At 46.8% G+C, this 20,275-nt stretch overlaps 1 protein-coding gene across 1 annotated transcript; it reads right to left on the minus strand.

The window, feature by feature from the left end:
* Nucleotides 1-260: 260 nt before the first annotated feature.
* On the minus strand, nucleotides 261-9,785 carry htr2cl1 (5-hydroxytryptamine (serotonin) receptor 2C, G protein-coupled-like 1). Its single transcript, XM_076162450.1, has 7 exons — nucleotides 9,750-9,785; nucleotides 8,822-9,011; nucleotides 5,558-5,758; nucleotides 3,516-3,679; nucleotides 3,029-3,182; nucleotides 1,910-2,145; nucleotides 261-1,383 (listed from the first exon to the last, which is right to left on the minus strand). The coding sequence occupies exons 1-7, from the start codon at nucleotides 9,783-9,785 to the stop codon at nucleotides 808-810; spliced, it is 1,557 nt and encodes a 518-aa protein (XP_076018565.1). The 3' UTR covers nucleotides 261-807.
* Nucleotides 9,786-20,275: the final 10,490 nt, after the last annotated feature.

Below are 20,275 nucleotides of genomic sequence, written 5' to 3' on the forward strand. Positions count from 1 at the left end.
ATTGTAATGTAAATGATGTAACATTTGTCCCGACTGTGTTTTGTATCGTATAATAATCCTGCTGGTGCACTGAATTCCCATTTCATCTAAGCTGTGGAAGAGCTTGGGAAGTTTTATATCCTGGAAGCTGGTTAGGGTTTAAGTTAAATCTATATCCTTTATATATATATATAATTTTATTTTTAGCTTATCCTTTTGTTTAAAATGTAAATGAGCAAAAACAGAATTTCAGGAGAGTTAGAGGGAGAGGAAGCAGCCGCACAGCAACACCATTTTAGCGCTCTGTGTGTGGTTTGTATCAGCGCCCACTAGGTGGCACTATGGCTCCAGCAGCGGCCGTTACATTCCTTCATCTTGGTCCTCACAGGAAACCTTTGACTGCAGTCTGAGCAGCCTTCTTCCTCGTTGAAGATGAAGATTCCACCCGGATTGTTTTGTGTGTACATGCTGGAGAACGTTCCCTCTGATTTGTTTTCCGTGACAGTCGCGTCACGCTCGGCCGGCGCCGGAGAACATTTGGTTTGTTTCGCTTGGATCCCAGTTGATCACAGCCCAGACTGCATTCACGCTCCTACACCTGAAGTCAAACTTTGACTTCTATGACCTTTAGTCAAATCCCCATGACAGGTGCGTGTCTGTTTATGGCATGAAAACCATTTTTACGACCAATCAGCTCAGACGTTGGTTTTCATCCCATAATGGCAGCAAAATGAAAGTGTGTGTCCATGCTCTCTCACTACCACCTCTGTGTAATTCCTTATGGGGATGAGGCTACGCTTATCGGCCACGCCTCCCCGTGCGCCGCAGTCACACGCTGCTGGTGTGTTCTCTGGAGGCGGGGCTGTAGCTGATGAGCGACAGGTCCTGCTCAATCTCCGTGTCCGCCTCGGTTTCCGAGAGCACGCCTGCAGAGCTTTGGCACCCCGACAGGCTCTGGAACACCACCCCAATCTGAGTCCCGTCGTCCGTCGTGTCTTCCGGGTCCACCTGCAGCTTCCCGTTGTTCCCCCGGCCGCCGTTGCGACAGTTGCTGTTGCGGTCCACGGTGTCTTTACCGCGGCCACCAATCAGGAGCGGGGTCACCGCGTGTGACGGACACTGAGGGGGGACCAATAGCGTCTTGCAGCCCGGTCCAGCTGCGTTGGCCCCCACCTTATACTGGCACCTAATGTAACTGGAGAACGCCCTCCTGTAGGTCTTGTTGAAGAGCGTGTAGACCAACGGGTTCACGCCTGACGAGATGTAACCCACCCACACGAACACGTTGAGGAGCTCCGACAGCAGAGGCTCGTTGCAGGAGCCTCGACACAGGACGTAGGTGACATTGGTGATGAAGAAGGGGCACCACATGATGAGGAAGAGGAAGAAGACAATGCCCAGCACCTAAGGGGACAGGACAGACAGAAAAGAGGAAGGAGAAGATGGAGAGGAGAGGAGAGGAGAGGATGTAAGGTCTCTTATCATTGATCAGATCATTATTCTGTCTCGTTGCCTCTTTAATATCCTCTCTAATGTGCCGCTGTGTTTGGAATGATAATCTTGTCTAAAGGTACGAGAGCGTCTTCAGTCTTCATTCAGTCTGAGTGAATCCTCCTCTGCGCTGCGGCGACGCTTTCGGGGCTGCTCAGGTTTGATAAGGTTGCAGCTCACACAGAAGAACAAATCTATCCAGGTCTTCAAAGGAATCCAAACAACAATAACAGCGTACAGCGAGCGTGAAATGCTGAGCGTGGCATTCAACATCAAAGACGTTTTGACACAGAACATGAAACAAGAAGATTGACAAGACATAACTGCAATATCCTCATTTATGCACCAACCTTCATCGTTTCTGACTTTTGTTTTGAAATAGAAGGCTTGAATTGAACTCCGGCTGCACAATAACTAATAATTACGACTGAATTCTCACCTTTGACGCCCGCTTCTCGTTCTTAATGGCCTGCATCATCCCGCGTCGGCCATGGCAACCCGTCGCCTCACTCCGCCCAGGCCCCGCAGCCGGCGAGTTGAGCTGAGACGCCACCTCTGAGCTGGGAATGATGCTGATGCTGTCTGACGTGGCGGCACTGAGCAGCATGCTGGGCTCCGCCCCTTTCAGGCAACTCAGGGTGTTCCTTCTGCTCGGAGGGGGCGGGGCCTTTACCTCTGTGGGAGGGGCAAAAGAGATACCGTTAAGCATTCACTGAGATTCCAGATGTCAGTGTCTATTGGTGACACTGACATCTAGTGTTTAGTATTTATGTAGCTTTGAGTATTCCGTGTTAGCCTCTGATCGGAAAAAAACAAAGTTACATCTTTACGCCGATGACACTGTGCTCTGTTTTAGACATAACCACGTCAGCTCGGATGTTTGCTTTTAATTATCCTTCACTTCTCAAATTCTATTAAATCCACTGAAAACAAACAAACAAATTGATAATCTGCTTTATTTAACATGTCCCTATAATTTTCAATATTTTGATTTATGTTTTTGTATTTATGTCATGCTTTGTCTCTGGCGTACACTCCTCGCATTTGTAAAAAGTGTCTGCAAGTGGCAATAACGCCACATTAACTCAGATCTCTTTCTGAAATTACCGCTGCTTGTAGTAAATATTGTTCGGAGCGTCTTATCAGGGACGATACAGGCCGCGGAAACATTAAAGGGCCTGGTGCTGAGCGGAGATAAAGAGAATAAATAAAAAGAATAAAGTGTCTGCACAGACGTCCGTGTGGGTGCTGGGAAGTTTTAGATCCATCTTTAATCATTAAAAATTAAATTATGCGGCAACACTTGGAAATATTTCAAGAGTTTACTCCTCTGTCTCAAGAGTCACAATTACAGCAGTTGCATCAATTTGTTTTATTTTTATGCTTCCACATGGTTTCATTTGGGGTTCTTTAAAAGCTTGAGGAGTAATTAAAACTAGAAATAACATAAAGCACAAGCATATGAGCATCTCAGGTGGCTTATAAGATGTAAAACTAGTAAATAAAACTGCTGGTTGCCAAAAGACAGATTTCATCAGCTACAAGCCTGATCAGTCACCTTGTGAGACTGGAGGGGGGATGGTGTTGATCTGAGGGAGGTGAAAGGTGCTGGGAGGCGGCTGTAATGTGTTGGTCATTGCTGGCTGGTGCAAAGGCTGCTGGGAGGAGGTTTTTGACTCGTACAGGAAGACAGTGGCCTGCCTCTGGAGCACCTGGAGGATAGAGGAGGAAGAAGACAAAGAATTGAGTGGAAAAGAAAGATGGCGGTGACAAATCAACAAACTTCTGATTCGACCATGTTCGGTTCTAAAGTCAGAGGACTGAATACAAATTGTAGAAGTTTCGAAAAACAAGGTCTAGTCAGGTGCAAATGGGCGAGGCCTATATGGATGGATGCAGATTAACCCATGGAATACAGACAAAAAATCTACAGCTACAGCGCCACCATCAGGCCAAAATGGATCCAATCTGCCCAACCGTAGTTTCAATGAGATTTGTCAATAACTTTTTGAGCTATCACCCAATGGGACCCAGCCTGACAGCACCTGTATGGTGAGGCAGTACGTCACCACCATGATGACCAGCGGGATGAAGAAGGCCACGAAGGAGCCAATCAGCATGAAGCGCTCCTCGTTGAGGACGCAGCTACCGTCGACAAAGACCTTGTCCTTGTTGTGGAGGCCGATCACCGGGATGGGCATGGACACGCCTGCACAGAGGGAGAAGAAGAGGAAGAAGAACAAGAAGATCATCAGGTTTTCTGTGGATGACATTCTGTAGGTGGCGCTCTTCTCGTGTTCTCTTCATTAACTGCTTCTCCTTGAGTATTCTTCCAAAATGAACACGGGTCAAAGAAAACTCATTCTGTCTCTCCATTCTCCACGGTGAGATTTGGGCGCCTTAGAGACCCCGAGCGTGGGACGGCATAATTTATCCAAATGTAAGGTGCGTCGGCTTCCCCTGCACAGCTGGTGATCAGGCAGCCATCAAAAAGTAATTTGCAGGAAATGTGGATTCACCTAATGTGGCGACGCAGGAGGACGAAGGTGTGTGCGTTAACGCTAAACATCATCTCCTCTCCGCCAGCGTCCAAATCACTTGTAACGCGCAAATGGTTTTACCTAATGTGCTCGTCGCCCGAATGTTGTGCTTCAGACGAGATTAAGAGCAGAGGACGTGTTGAGCCAGAGGGCAGTGCCTGATGGGAGGCTCTATCACAGCTCTTGAAGGGGAGGTACTCGTTTTATTACTAGATGGACCAAATATCAGGTCTATAGTTCAATGAATACACAGTAATAAATGGTTTTCACTCAATGTGCGCAGCAGTGCTACCAAAGGAGCAAATAAAAGAGATGTATTTGTTTTTTTGCATGGTAAATCACAGCAGACTGACTAGATCAAGCTTTTCCAATCATATTTAAGTATGGATAGTATGTAGTGCTTGTGTTCAGGAGCGGGTGGGAGTATTGTTTACATACAAACAAAGTTTTTTAAATGAATGAAGTTCTGTATTGTTGTGTAGTAAAAGCACACACTCAAGATTGCACTTACACAGAGTAGGCGACTTGAGTCAATGTGTTTGGCACAACAAACAGCCTGACTGTGTGCATTCTGCTGCTGTGGGGAGCTTTCACAGCAGAGGAGGAGGAGGAGGAAGAGGAGGAGGAGGAAGGTAAGTGCTGCTCTACAACACCCTGGCACAAGCACGCACACACACACACACACACAAACGCACACACACACACACGCACACACACACACACACACACACACACACACACACACACACACACACACACACACACACAGAGCGTTCGTTACCCTTGTGCGAACCAGGGGCCCTCGAGAACCCAAAAGCCAACAGCTGTTTTGTTACGAAGCGTGAAAGTGAACGAGTTCCCTTCATGCATTCTTTGTTTTTTAGAGAAGGATTAGAGAGCCGGAGGAGAAACAAGAAACCAGACAAAGCGACGCTGTAATCTGGCCAGGTGTTCAGGCTGTGACGCTTCACTGTTTGCATTACACGCCTGCGTACTGCGCGAGTACCTGAACTGTTATAATGCACATGCGTGAAAGGGGGAGGGGCGCTCTCCAGATACAAGCTACTCAGAGTTTGTAGTAGTTTCAGTCGTGGCCGAGCTGCCCTCTTTGAAAGCTACTTATATATAGTGAGAGCTAAGAAGTAGCTAACTACATTAAAGCTACTTGAAATATTGAATATTTGTGCCGTGTCACTCTCAAAGCAAAAACTACTCGTAAAACTATGAAAGCCAATGAAATTGTGAAACTGTGTATGCCGTATACACTGTGTGTATGTGTGTGTATGTGTGTGTGTGTGTGTGTGTGTGTGTGTGTGAACTGTGTTGATTGAAAAGAGCGCAGAAAGGGAGGTCAGGTTTGGTCTGTAGACAATCAAAGAAACAGATTAAAGTAGATTATTGTGTGTGTGTGTGTGTGTGTGTGTGTGTGTGTGGGAGTGTGTGTGTGCGTGCTAAATCCTTCATGTCCTTCATGTATGCCAGACGACCTTCCTGTGAACTTTAATCTGCTTCCCTAGCTCATCCTTGGCCACACTGTACGTACACACCTATCGATATCGTCCAGACGGCGGCGATCTTCATCATGGCTTTGGTCCGGGAGTTGAAGCGGCTGTGCTCGATGGGGTTGCGTATGGCAACGTAGCGATCCAGGGAGATGGCGCACAGGTGCATGATGGAGGCGGTGGAGAAGAGCACGTCCAGGTAGATCCATATGGGGCACAGGGCGCTGGGGAGGGGCCAGGCGTAGTCTGCAGGGAGGGCACAGGGACAGGAAGTCACACACTGCTACATACACAAAGTCTGTGACAACACAACACAACACAACACGCCTGCAACGACTAAAACACACTCTTGCGGATGATTTTACGTGATCAACTCTGACATTCAGACACTGGCGTCACCTCCTCAAGCGGCACCGTTTTAGTTTACATTGATGGAGCTGGAGCACGGCGGCGGCGGCAGCGGCCTGAAGATGACTCAACAGTGCGGCCGTTTAATCGTTGACTCATTGTGCACGCTGCGCTTTCATGTTGGCCATCTTTGATGTCAAAGCCTTCACAGATCTTTTTCATTTTATTTTTCACAAATGAGTTTTTTTCCCTGCAGGCTTTGCTGTCAGAACGCTGAGGAAGAGCAAGAAAGCAACGATGATCTCTCTCCTCTCTCTCTCTCTCTCTACCCCCTCTCTCTCTCTCTCTCTCTCTCTCCCTCCCTCTCCCTCTCTCTCCCTCTATGCCTGAAGCTGTTTACACAATACTTCAGATTCCGCTATCTTTATGAAGCGCAAGACCTGCAGCCCAACACACACACGCACACACACGAACGCACGCACGCACGCACGCACGCACGCACGCACGCACACACACACACACACACAGTATATGTAGTCTTTAATTTCATCCATGAGTCGTAGAACAATCAGGACGCCTGTCATGTATGTGGAGTGAATCATTGCTCTCTCGCTCTGCATGACACATTGCCACACACACACACAATCACAATTTTGTGCATGCTTTTGGCTGCCAGTGTCAGTTTCCAGTTTGACCCAATGCAGTGAGATTGCCCTGTGTGATAACTTTGATTGAGTTGGTCTTGAAGGTCATATACTTACTGCTCGTGTGTGTGTGTGTGTGTGTGTGTGTGTGTGTGTGTGTGTGTGTGTGTGTGTGTGTTGTGTGGGTCTATATCTTCCTTTAATCAGGCCAACTTTTGTGTCTTCCTCATCTGTCACCCATTCTGCCCTCCATCATCCAATCTGCTCTCATTCGTCCAATTATTTATCACAAAAAAATCTATAAAATGGCACAAATAGAACAGAATTGAATCCTCAGCGTTAATGATTGACAAGCTGCTTTCATTGTAATGTTTGTGTGAGTGTGTGTACTTTTGCAGGGCTTGCGTCATCTCGCCCTGCCAGCACATGTTGTCCATGGTCATTTCCAGTTTGTGAAAGCGATAACAGACACAATGAGGTCATGTTTGCGTGCGTGCGTGTGTGAGTGTGTGAGTGTGTGTGTGGGGGGGTGGGGGGTGGGGGGCATGTCGCTATGTAACCCTGGTTGAGGTCAGCTGGAATCCTGATGTTTTGACAACTCGGCTAGAATGATTAAAAGCATTATTTCTATTCAAGGAGCATGTATGACATCAAGGTTGTGGTCCATTAGAAATTGCAAGCTTCAGTGTGTGTGTGTGTGTGTGTGTGTGTATGTATTAGTGTGTGGCTGAGTGTATGTGTATGTTTTGTAGCTCTGACTCCAGCAATTAAACTCAATCGCTACCCTTTTTATTCCATTTGACAGGATTCAAGCACGTCTGCCAGTAAGATGTGTGTGAGTGTGTGTGTGTGTGTGTGTGTGTGCCCACATCCACATTATCATTAATCATCTGTGTCATCCTCACAGTCATAATCATTATTATTACCATCATGTGGATGATTCATTGTTGATTTGAATAGTTCGAGCACTTCCCCCCGTGTGTGTGTGTGTGTGTGTGTTGTTGTCGATGTGTTCAAGTACCAGTCTGACAGATTAACACTGCAGGTATTTGTGTGCTTTCATGTGTGTGTGTGTGTGCGTATTTTATGTGACAAAAAGAACAAAAGAAGAGTCTTGGCTGTGTGAAGCATTGATTATGGGGACCAGCCCTGTGTGGTCGAGTGTGCGTGTGTGTGTGTGTGTGTGTCTGTGTGTCTGAGTGTCGCTCCTTGTGTGTGTGGTGACCGTGCGTGGTCCATTAAGCAGCAATCTGTCTTCCCTTTGCTGTTTAGTATTCCTGAAGTGCAAGGCAGAGACACGAGTAGAGCAAGTTAACCCTCTGCAGCCCAAACGCACCTACGGTTCAGGAAAGGTAATAATAAATCAAATAAATACATGTATAATAATGAATACCAATAATATCACAGTTACAAATAGTTTCGTCCCAAAATGCACTGCAGGATGCTTCGTCTCATCCTCATCTCATCTATTTTGACGTCTGTCTCACCCTAATGACAGAAGGACAAACTGCTCGTCCTCCCGCTGCGTTTGGCTGAGACGCTGTTAGCGCTCCCTCCCAAATCAATTAGGCACAAACGTTGTCGGCGGGCCGCACAGCGTGGCCTCAAATGTGACACTGGCTGATAAACGGCGTGGCGTCACGGTGGCATGCAGGGAAATCTAAACAGAATTACAAGTTTAAAGCGTGGCTGTGTCTCTATAAGCGTGCAGTCGGCTCGTCCATGTTCGCGCCCTGCCTATCATCCCGGGCGACGCAGATACGATGTTGGCAGGAAGTAAATGGTATTTTTCACGCTGCAGACACGAGGTCGTCGATTCTCCGCTCAATCACTTCTTTGTTTGTTAGCCGACGACACATTCAAGTCCTGAGGAAATACTTGGACAGACTGTCAGCTCAAAAGGTAAACAATGATAACGACTCAGACTCCTACACACCGATGCAGGCGTTCATGCGGAAACCGGGTGTGGACCTTGTAAGCAGGAACACCGGGCGATGTCATGGCGATGATCAAGTCGGCGTCTTACTACTTTTGAATAAGATGGAAGATAACAATGTGCGATGATCCTGACGAGCCATAATTGCTTCATTAACTGCATTGAGAACAATGTGTCTGAACAATGATCAGCAGCTGGTGTGTGGGCGAGGATGATTGTGCGATGAAGATTGTTTAAATATGAGGTGAGATTTGTTGAAACGCCAGTGTGTTTCCATGACTTTATTGAATCATTGCAGGCAGTGATCAATAATTAGCACTTGTGGTATTAGAGACATTATCTCATAATACTCAAGGTGCATTGTGGGTAGCCATGACTCACCGTAGAGGATGTTGATGAGGGAAATTGGCATGACCAGGATGCCCACCAGCATGTCGGCCACCGCCAGCGACCTCAGGAAGAAGTTGGTGGCGTTTTGGAGTTTCTTCTCCAGGGACACGGCGAGGATCACCAGGATGTTCCCTCCGACGGTCAGCGCGATGATGACGAGGATGAGCAGCGCCGGCCAGTTCTTCTCTTTGAGCGGCGTCCTGGACACGGCCTGCTGGGAGATATTGGAGTCCAGGCCTACGCCTATGGACGCCACGCCCCCGCTACTGGCGCCGCTGAACCCCACCCCCCACGGCAGGCTTTGGTTGAGGTCCAGGGTGCCGTTGCCCTGCCAGGACATGCGACCCCCGACCTCCAGCGATGAGATGGTGGAGCCGAATCCGCCGAGAAGTGCCCTCGCTGGACCGCCCATCCCAGACATGAACCCTTACCGCTGGAGGTTACAAATGGGGCCTACACTCTGGGTCGTAGTTCACCTTCCTCACCGGCAGAGGGACGGAAAATGGGAAGGAAGCGGCGCAATCGGCATTTAATTGGACTGTCAAGGTCAACGGGAAGCGAGGAGGAGGAGCTTGGGGATGGGGCGTGGTTAAAAGGGGGCGGAGGGAAGGTGGAAGTCCAGGCTACAGGATTAGGAGTTTTTTTTAGGATTTGTTATGAAGGGATAATCCTGCGTCAAAGGTCGGCCGATTTTTGACTCTCCCATTTCCTGTCGAGACTCAGTTCAGTCGCAGACGCCCCCTGCTGGCATGGACAGTTTGAGAGCCCCCGAACGAGAGCGGAGAGCGGGATCGAACAAATCCATGGCGGCCGCCGGCTCGCTGCGTCTTCCTCGGGCAGCAATGTGTCGATCAGATCGCCGGTGATCAGGTTTATCTGTGGACGAGACCAAACATAGACCAATCAATCATCTTAAAGCATCTCGTCTACCTCTTTCTTCTTCTGTCTTCCTCATGCACCTCTCTCTTTCTTCATTCCATCCCCCTACATTCTTTCCCTCCTTCCCTGAATCATTCTGTCCTTCCCCCCTTCACCTTTCCCTTTTACTTATGTCCTCCTTCCTTATTCTCTCTTCCACTTGCTCTATCCTCGATTGCCTTCTTTCCAAAATTCAAAGGTTTTAACTCCGAATGCAAATAAAACAGACAAGCCGCTGGCGTGAAAATGCTGCTGTCATGTTAAATAAATTCAAGCATATAAAATAAAACAGAGGTTTAAAGTTTACGCTTCCATACTAGTGTGTGCCAGTGTGTGTGTGTGTGTGTCCATAGACAAAGCAGCAGTTGTCCTTTCCATTTACCCTTAGCACTTTAGACAGCCAGACAGGGATTTAGCAGCTCATAAATGTCTGTCAAGGATAGATGAATGCGTGTGTGTGCGTTTGTGTGCGTGTGTGTGCGTGTGTGTGCGTGTGTGTGCGTGTGAATCATGTGCATGTCTGTACGTCTCAGTGTGTAAATAAGTGTGCAAACGTGTAAGACAATGAGCGAATAACTGAGGCGAGCAATGACACAGTGAATTTGTTGACTGCCGTGTGTGTGTGTGTCTGTCCACTGTTGATAAGCAGGGTGAGAGACTCAACCGTGAAATGTGTGTGTGTGTGTGTTTATGAGGTGGTTTGTTCTTTTTAACGTACACAACCTACAGAAATGACAGTCTATGACGATTGAGGTCGAGTCCCATTACCAGTGAGTTTGCTTCACTGATAACATCGGGGCCGCAGGCCACCGGGCTGTCGGCAGCAACAGGAAGTGAAATAACATTTACTTTCCAATGTTCTCAGAGCAGATTTAGTGAACCCACGCAACAAAGGAGCACGTCAAAGAACAGACCAGATAAACTGACTTCATGGTTGGACTTTTGTGCACACGTAGGCACCTGTGTGTGTGTGTGTGTGTGTGTGTGGCGTGTGTGTTATTCATCATTTCTGCATCCCTCTGTGTGTAATAGTCTGCCTCCTATCTCTTGCTCTCAGGAACAGAATCAGCAGAGTTCATAGGAAACCATTTAACTGGTAAAGCACCACTCCATAACCCGGCGAGAGAGAGAGAGAGAGAGAGAGAGAGAGAGAGAGAGAGAGAGAGAGAGCGAGAGAGGAAGGGAGACAGGGAGAGAGAGAGAGAGAGAGAGAGGGAGAGAGAGAGACAAAAAGAGAGAGGAAGGGAGATGGGGAGAGAGCCATAGAGCAAGGGAGAGAACGCTAGAGAGGGAGAGGAGAGGGGGGGAGACAGAGAGTGGGAGTGGTAGAGAGAGAGAGAGAGAGGGGGGAGACAGAGTGGGAGTGGGAGAGAGACACAGAGACACAGAGCGGGAGAGAGAGCGGGAGGGAGAGAGGGAGGATGAGAGAGAGAGAGAGAGAGAGAGAGAGAGAGAGAGAGAGAGAGAGAGAGAGAGTTACAGTAGCCTCATGAGGAGCTGACAGATCGTCACACTGTGGCAGGAGATGATCAGATTAGTCACAGTCCTCTCGGTACTTTGATGGCCTTGACTCCACCTCTATCAAACCTTGCCACAGCACAGCTGTGCACAGTGAGTGGAGACAGCAGCTCTTCGTCTCTTCCTCCCTTGTTCCCTTCCTCCCCCTCTTAAGTCAAACTTGACCTTGGTCCACTCCTCTCTTTAGTTTGTTCCTTCCCCTCTCTTCTTCTTCTCTTTTTACTGCTTGGCTCTTTATTGATTTACCCAATCGATGGGAAATCACTTTCACTGTTACACTTCTGTATCGCTTTTTATGTTGTTTTTTTCAATCACTTCTTATTGCCTTTGTTTTCCTTTGTGTGTGTGTGTGTGTGTGTGTGTTTATACGGTCTCACTCTTTTTTGCCTCACGTCAGCATTTCTTGGCACAAGACGAAGCACCGAGCTCCACATTCCTTCTGTTCACACTCTGGGCTGAATGACTTCAGGGCTGCTAATGTAAACAACTTCTTAGACAGAGAGGAGAGAAGTCTTAGTGAGGAAGAGACTGAGAATGTTCTTCATCGTCAAACATTCCGGCCTACAACGGGCCTAGACGCAAAGGTGTGCAACCTTAAGGATGTAGGTGCAGAGACCAGACTGGGATGTATATTCATTCTTAGATGTTTTCTTTTGGTTGAATCTTCGTCTTTGTCACGTTTGGACACAAGATTTAAAGCTAAGGCCTCGCCAACTGTGCTTTCATTAGAAGAAGAAGAGGATCTTAGTCAGGGCTTATATGAATAACAGAGAAATGAGAAGGAAAGAGACGAGTGAGTAAATGAGAGAGAGAGAGAGAGAGAGAGAGAGAGAGAGAGAGAAAGAAAGAGAGAAAGAGAGAGAGAGAGAGGGAGAGAGAGAGAGAGAGAGAGAGAGAGAGAGAGAGAGAGAGAGAGGGAGAGTAAATTGGCAGCTTACGTTTTCTGGCGATCGACGTCCTGACCTTTGCTGCTCTCTCTTATCGGCAGCAGTCGCCCGTTACAACGTTTCCTTTCTCTCTCTCAGTCCTCCTGTCTGTCACTCCACAGCGGCGGAGCGAGCACGGACCTGGAGAGAAAAGTTTACACGTGTCAATGAGCAGAAATAGAGGTGGAAGGGCTGAAAACCGCCACATTCAAAAACTCATTCATCACGCCGACGGCTTCACGCTCACGCTGCTTTAAAGCAAAACAGGGAAGTAATGAGGGGAGGAGATGAGAGGACAAAGTGAGCAAATTTCACGGTGTCGGTACTTTTCATTAGTGAGGCAACGATGACTTATTGTGGTCAGAGTGAGAGAGAGAAGGAGAAGGAGAAGGAGAGAAAGAGAGAGAGAGGCATGAGGAGAAATTGGGACAAATGTGAAAATGGCAGTCAGGGTTGATGAGAAAGATAATGAACACAAACTCTTTCTATCGCTATTAGCGCGAGAAAATCGGTCGCACACTAAGACACACGCTTGCACACACACACACACACACACACACACACACACACACACACACACACACACACACACACACACGAACACACACACATGCCCTTGCCATTTAGCATGTGAGACTCATTACGTTTCCCCCGAAAGGCCTCTTGGCTACTAATCTGGAGAGAGACAGAACGAGAGAGAGAGAGCGAGATAGAGAGAGAGAGAGAGAGAGAGAGAGAGATGTATTAAATGAATATTAGATGGGAATCTGGGAAGATGAGAAATATGAATTTGTCCACAGGTGGTGACACAGACGTAGCTCCGAGGTGAACTTAGGAAATGTCGCCCGAGATAAAATGCAGATGGTGTTTTTAATCTGCGCGGCTCAAACTGTGATGAAAAAGAATGAAATGACATGAAATGAAATGAAAAATGATCCTGAGAATGAAAGGAAAAGTCCATTTATTTCAGTCTATAAGCTTTCATATTTACGAGTTCAGTTTATGGTTGTTTTTGTTTTTTATTGCTGCAGCGACGCTCAGCAGCTACACGAGTAATTCATTCAGGTAACAGCATGGATATACAAACGTTTTAAAATCTGACAGATACGAAAGCAGAGAAATAATTTAGAAATGACTTGTGAACAAATCAATAAATATTAAAGAAATATTCTCGCGTTTGCTTTATTTTATCGCAATTTCCGTTTGTCATGTTGGAAATGAAGCACTCTCACTTATTCGAGGTTTTTTTTTTTCGAAATGTTAAATCATTTCTTTGCTGTAAAGAATGTCCTGGAAAAAAGTTTGTTGTCTTTGTGCAGATTTTAAAAAGTGTCAAATAAAAGCCAAAGGGAAAGAAGCAGCAATAACACAGACTGCAGAGGGTTAAACGCGGAGGCAACAGCAGGCGATTTCAGGAAGTTGTGGCGTACAAATGTTCTGCCAGAACTCCCTTAAGCTGTTACGCAATGAGATGCAGCCACCTGTGCTCATCCATCACTTTCCATATTCATAGCATCGTTTATTCATTAACAAAAGCCACAAGACTGTTGAAAACTAATTTGGCCGCAGAGCGCGTTCCACGTGAAGCGCAGAAGAAGAAGAGACGACGGAGATACGTGGAGTTGAATGGCGGGAGAGGGTGGATGAGCGCAGGGGGTGAGAGAACGAGGAGGAACACGGTGGAGTAGCACAAGATGAAGGGAAAGAGAGAGAGAGAGGAGGAGAGGATCTATATGTATACTTTGTCGTGACTCCTCGCCTTCCTCTGCTTCTCTCTCTCTCCCTTTCCTCTCTCTCTGCGTCTTCTTCATCTTTGCCCATAAAGCCAAGGTTCTGCCCTGACTTTTATCGTCCCTCTGATCAAAGTTACGACGCTCTGGTATAGAGAAGAGAAGATTGGGATGAGGAGGAGGACCAAGCAATTCCTCTGTGTGTTTGTGACATTTGAGTTTGTGTACACATCCCTTTCTGCTGAGTCGACCCTGTGTGTGTGTGTGACTGTATCCACCCCCCACCTGCCCTTATGGCAGTCAAAGACTCCATTAACGCAGAGTTGATGTCAAGAACAACAACAGCACCGTAAGCACAGCAACAATAAGGTGCTCTGGGCGGGGCGACCGAGCGGTGAAGACTAAGCAAGAGGACCGTGCTTCTGATAAATGTCTCAGGAAATTATTCATGTTGGACTACACACACAAACACAGGAGATGAAGAGGGGAAGGACGGAACAAATAGGAAAGGGAGGATAGAAGGGAGTGGGTGTGCGTGTGTGTGGGTGTCACGTCCCTAAGCTCCACTAAACCCCTCTGACCCCTGACATCACATCCCTTCTGTGACCCGTGACACAGTGGGCGACCAGCTGTGAAGGACAGATGAAGGACAGATGAAGGACAGATGAGGGACAGATGAGGGACGAGGGGACGTTGAGATTCTGTCCTTCCAAGCATAAAAATGTAAAAACCAAGCCAAACAAATCAGATAAAACACAAGTAGCAGTGCATTATGGGAATTAAGTGTGCGTCTGGAACTTTTCCTGGCCCAATCAGGTGGCTCTGTTCATGGCCAAGCACAACTACACACACACACACACACACACACACACAACACACACACACACACACACACACACACACACACACACACACACACACACACCATGTGCGTAAGCCACCACCGGACACCATCTGCTGCAGTGTGTGTTTGGAAAAGTAATGCCGTTACATTCCGGGATTGAAAAGCAGTGCATTATGGGAATTACAGAACAGCTGGAAGACACACGCGCCTTTGACCAATCAGATCACTCAGTGAGTACAGTGAGATGTTTACTTTGATATAGAAAGTGTAGTGTGTGTGTGTGTGTGTGTGTGTGTGTGTGTGTGTGTGTGTGTGTGTGTGTGTGCTGTGTTATCAAGGCAGGGTTGAGGGAAGGAACACATGAGGAAAGGAAGGGAGGAAGGAGGGAACACATGTACAGAGAAATGAAAAAGAATGGAATGATAAACATATATTAAAGGGTCAAATGAAGAAAGAAGGAAAAAGCTAGGAAGGAGGAAATGAAGGAATGAAGGAAGTGTGTTTGTATGGCGTTTATTTGGCTTATTTGAGGAATGTGTTAAATCTCAGCCCTATATTAACTCCGGCTCAGGAGTCCGGGGCCAGGATTGGGATGAGAACATCAGCAGTGCTGCTGCTGGCTGCTGGCGGTAAAGTGGAGCTCATCTTCAAGTCTTCGCTAAAAAGAAGAACATTCCCAGCTCGTGAAGTCGCCGAGATGTTTTGATATTTGTTTCCCCTCGTGTACGCAATTCCAATTGTCAACCAACGCCAGCAGACGATAACTTGCTGAGAGAAATTCACACTGTTGTAATATCAGAGTGCTGTTATCACACACACACACACACACACACACACACATACACATACACACCTCACACCTTTGTTGCATCTGTTTTCTCGTTCTTTTTGTCCCCAGCGAGAAATCAACTCGTCCACTCTGTCGCCCAACAGGGAGCAAATGTTGTTATAATACTGAACGTAACACATTACACACTGAGGTATAGAAAAAAAGAAGAAGAAGAAGAAGATATTTTGGGCCGTACGCAGAGTTGAAATACGTGATCTCAGACTCATCTGAGGAGATACACACCTCTCAGGTGAGTCACGCAGACGGGGCGGGGTTTCCCCTTACAGAGGAGCGTCTGCAGCCACGTCCACCACTGAGACTTGTGGATGCTACTAAATTCTTTGCACCACGTAAAGCGAGTTGACAACGCGGATAAAAAAGGTCACTTCCTGTCCTCGAATATGTGTGAGTGTTGGGTGATGTCCCCCGGTGTCCCTCGTGCGTCCCGGTCTATTGGTTCTTTTATGAGGCGGAGAGGCGGCGCGACGTGTGATGGGACTGCACACATATATCAGTGAGACCTGCAGCAGACACTGGAAGTGTTGACCCAAACAGGAAGTGCCTGCGATCTGCACACGTTCAGGTGGTTTGTGACGTACGCCACCTGATCGCGAGCCTCTGCGGCAAATACCTAAACTCTAGGCCCGATACTACAGTATATTGTACCGTATAAAAGTATATCACTGTACTTTGTTGACAGTCCACACAAAACATGGAGACAGTGGAGGGACTGTGGTTGCTTGTTTAAGTAGATGGGATTTGGTGCGATTTGGAGAGAATGCAAACCTGGCCTGGAAACAATGAGGCCAGGTTTGCTCCCCCCCCAACACACACACACACACACACACACACACACAGTATCAAAGGATGTGCAGATGATGCACATCTCAGATTATACAACCTGAAATTCAGCACAAGGTGACGTAAACAGTCTAAGTCTGGCTTTTATGCAGTGACAACGCGGTCAAGGCAGTGAGACAGGGGAACAAAACAAATCTCTCTCTGTGCACGCATGTGTGTGCGTGTGTGTGAGAGTAGTACAGTGTGTCCATATTTCAAAGACAGTTTTTGTCTTTTCAGCAAACCACAAAGATAAGAGCTCTTTGATTTAAACCCTGCCGTCTGCTTCTGACCTCACCTACAGTCTACAAGGTTAATAACTCCTTCATGCTCATGGTTCAGGCGGAATGTCTGGCATGTCTTTGCATGCATCAGGGATCAAGTGTGTGTGTGTGTGTGTGTGTGTGTGTGTGTGTGTGTGTGTGTCTCATGACTCAATACATTACAATCGAGTGGATACATGCTGTCCTCCAGGACACACATTGATGGAAACAGACGGTAATGGCATTCACCCACGCATGCACACAAACGCACACACACATTCCTGTATGTATTTTTCAGCAAACGAAGCAGGAAAGAAATTTTTAGTCAGACATAAGTCAGTACAATACACCTACACATACAGACACACACACACACACACACACACACACACACATGCTAACAGTAAAAACACTGACCCTAGTTGTGATGATCACAGTGTGTATTAATTATCCTGTCTTTCCACACAGGCACAGTGTTATTAGGACAAATTTACAACTCTCTGCATGTGGCGTGTGTGTGTGTGTTGCTCCCTCCATCCCTCTGCCTGTCTTCTTTCTCTTTTTTATTGATTTAACTGTCGTCACTGAGTGACTCATCTCTCTCTCCCTTGCTCTTGTCCCCATCATTATCTCACTCTTTCTCCTCTTGTTCTGTTTGTTTGACTCCCTCTTCTCTCCCTCTCTGCCTCCCTCCAGCACCTTCGCTCGATTTAATCCTCCTCCCTCTTTTTCTACGGCTTCGCCTCTTCGAATCAGGGTCTCCGGCGTCTCTGAAGTGTCCATGCGTCTCAGTTTATCGCTGCTGTTGTCTGAAAACCACAAACCTCCAAAATGAACTGAAATTTGATTTGGAGTGATTCAACCTGATGGCTTTGACAAGGCAGCCTGCAGTGTGAAGGCTGAATGTTTCCATTCTTCCTCCTTTCTTTTCATTTGTCTTCTGAAGATACAGATAAATAAACAAGCAGGTTGACAAATTTGATGTGGTGAATAATCTTTACATTTGAGCAAGGTCTGCCTTCTGTAGGGTTTGTAGGGAAATAAAAACCTTCTAGGAAAACAGCAAATAAATAATTAATAGCACAAATCAGATGAGATAAAGTTTTGGTTCTGGACGGAAGCCTTTGATTTTGATGAAAATTCTGGAATAAAAATCCCTCCAAAAACAGAGAAGTCTGATTCTAGATGTAAAGTAAGAAAGAAACACCTATGCAGTTGTTCTATGTGATCAACGCTCATCTGTTATTTGTCGTCTTGCAACAATCATCAGGATTTATACTTAAAGTCCAAATTTATCATCTCGACAACGAGGGTCAGTCAAAATCCGAGTTAAATATTGCACCAACAAGCAATCTGCTCGGGCTTGGAACCCAGAGGAGACTTTCTGATGTAAGTTTTTGAAAGTGATCCAGGCCACGACTCCACACTGTGATTAAGAGGAGAGCTCCTAAACTCTGCCAGAGTGTAAACCAATCAAACGGTGGTCGGCGAGACATCAAAGGCTCCGGCGATTCCCTGAGCCAGCTGGCATCAAGAGCTCTGCGGCGTGATAGAGCGCCGAGCCAGAGATCAGCACGTCGCCGAGGGAACCTGCCTCCACCTGACCCGTCAATACGGCGCCGCAGAAACATCCAGAAAATCCACATGAAGGTTGTGTTAGAGACGCAACAGAGAGGTTAGAGGGCCTCGCTGATGAGTTTGCTTTCTAATACTCATAAATCCTTCCTTGATACTCAATTGTGGAACAATAAATCATGGAGATAAATGAAAATGTCTACAGGAAATATTCCATTTTTTATTCTGGATATTTTACTTGATGCCAGAAAGGATTACAAAAAAAGGTTGCAAAAATATCCCGGAAAGAATTCTAGTTAAGTTCTAAAAACAATAGACATATACAGTATATTAGACAGGTGTTCCATTTCCATCCATTTTTCAATAAATATTAAAAAAATATGGTATAAAGAAGTAGAAGAATTCGTGAATTTCAGCTTCGGACAGCTTCCAGCACTCCACAACAAAAGGAAAAATGGGCAGAGATTGGAATTCTGATCCTATTTCCGACCATACAAACAGACCCTGTTACTATGTTATCATTTGGACATGGCTGGTTGCTAGTTAGATTCTTGACTTTGAGAGTAAACACTAGGAAGGCGAGCAGGGGCGATGGAAATGAAGCAAACACAACTCTCCTGTCTCCCTGAAAGAAACGGCTGTCAAGGCGCTCTCTGCCCTCGAGTGGGCACGGACACACTCTCTCTCTCTCTCACTCCATCCATCCATCCCAGCGCCTCCCAGTACATTCAAAGTGAAGAAGAAGTGAAACGTAGCCACCCGGGGGAGGAGAGGAGGGGGGGGGGGGGGGACAGTGCACTTTGGATATTTATAGCCTCACCTCCCCGCTTCTTATTCTTCTTCCCTTCCCGCCTCACCGCTTCGCCGCTACCTGCCGGGCTGTGTGGGCGAGCGCACAGGGCGTCTGGCTTTTAAATAAGTGGCATTATTTAATTACACGAGTAAACAAGGCAGAGATAAACGGCCTTCTGACATCGCTTTCCTGTTCTTACCCACAGCAAACACCAGAGATTGTGATAGTTTTACATTACATATTACAACAGAACCACATCAGACCTCCCAGTGCTGAAATACTTTTGGCAAAAGCTGTCCAAATATGCTGAAACTCCACCCAACAGAGACAGCGTGGAGCCGAAATCAAACGCTCTGGTTATAGTTTTGGTAGCGGATCACATACATCATCAAGGCTTTCAACTGTGAGAGTGAAAGGGCAAACTACTTTTCACTTACAGAGAACAGGTTGGATCCATCTATGACTCCACACACACACACACACACAAAAACGAACACATTAATACACATGGGTAGTGTCTCTCCAAACGTGTACGAGTGGAGATCGGGTCACCATTCATGTGTGAAAAATATACAAATAACAGAAGAAATGGTTTGTAAATCTTTTTAACCTTCATCAGCGGTTCTCTCTGTATTTCCTCATCTCCTTTCTTCAATCCCACATTACCTCAAATCTTTCCTCCTTCTTTTACCCCTTTCATCTTCGGCTCCTACCACCATCACACTCCTCAATCATTCCAAGACCTCAACCTCTCCCCCAAACTTCACATTTTCTCCCTCAGTCGTCCCTCTCCATCGCATCCTCCTTGCTTCTCATCCTCCTGCTGCCCTCCATTCATCATTCATTCCTCCCCTACATGCCTCCTTACATCCACCTTTCCATCACCTCGCCCTCCATCCTGCTCTCCAATTAGTCTTCTGAGGTCTTGGACCCTGAGGACCCCTGTGATTGCCCTCGACTGAGCCCAACCTAAAATCCTTTCGCAGGTGCAGCTCCCACTAATAAGGTAGCGAGGAAGACGGACGAAAATCACTGAAGGGTCCTCAAGGCAAATGTGATTAGGGTGTTAAGCTGGGGGCCATACACACACACACACACACAAACACACACACACACACACACACACACACACACACATACATACACACGCACACCCACACACGGAAGCAGAGAGGTGGATACACACAAATGGGTATTAGCAATAAAATG

Source organism: Genypterus blacodes, unplaced genomic scaffold, assembly GCF_046128005.1.
Source record: "Genypterus blacodes isolate CSIRO-AG114 ecotype Tasmania unplaced genomic scaffold, CSIRO-AGI_Gbla_v1 ptg000122l_1, whole genome shotgun sequence".
Lineage (NCBI taxonomy): Eukaryota > Metazoa > Chordata > Actinopteri > Ophidiiformes > Ophidiidae > Genypterus > Genypterus blacodes.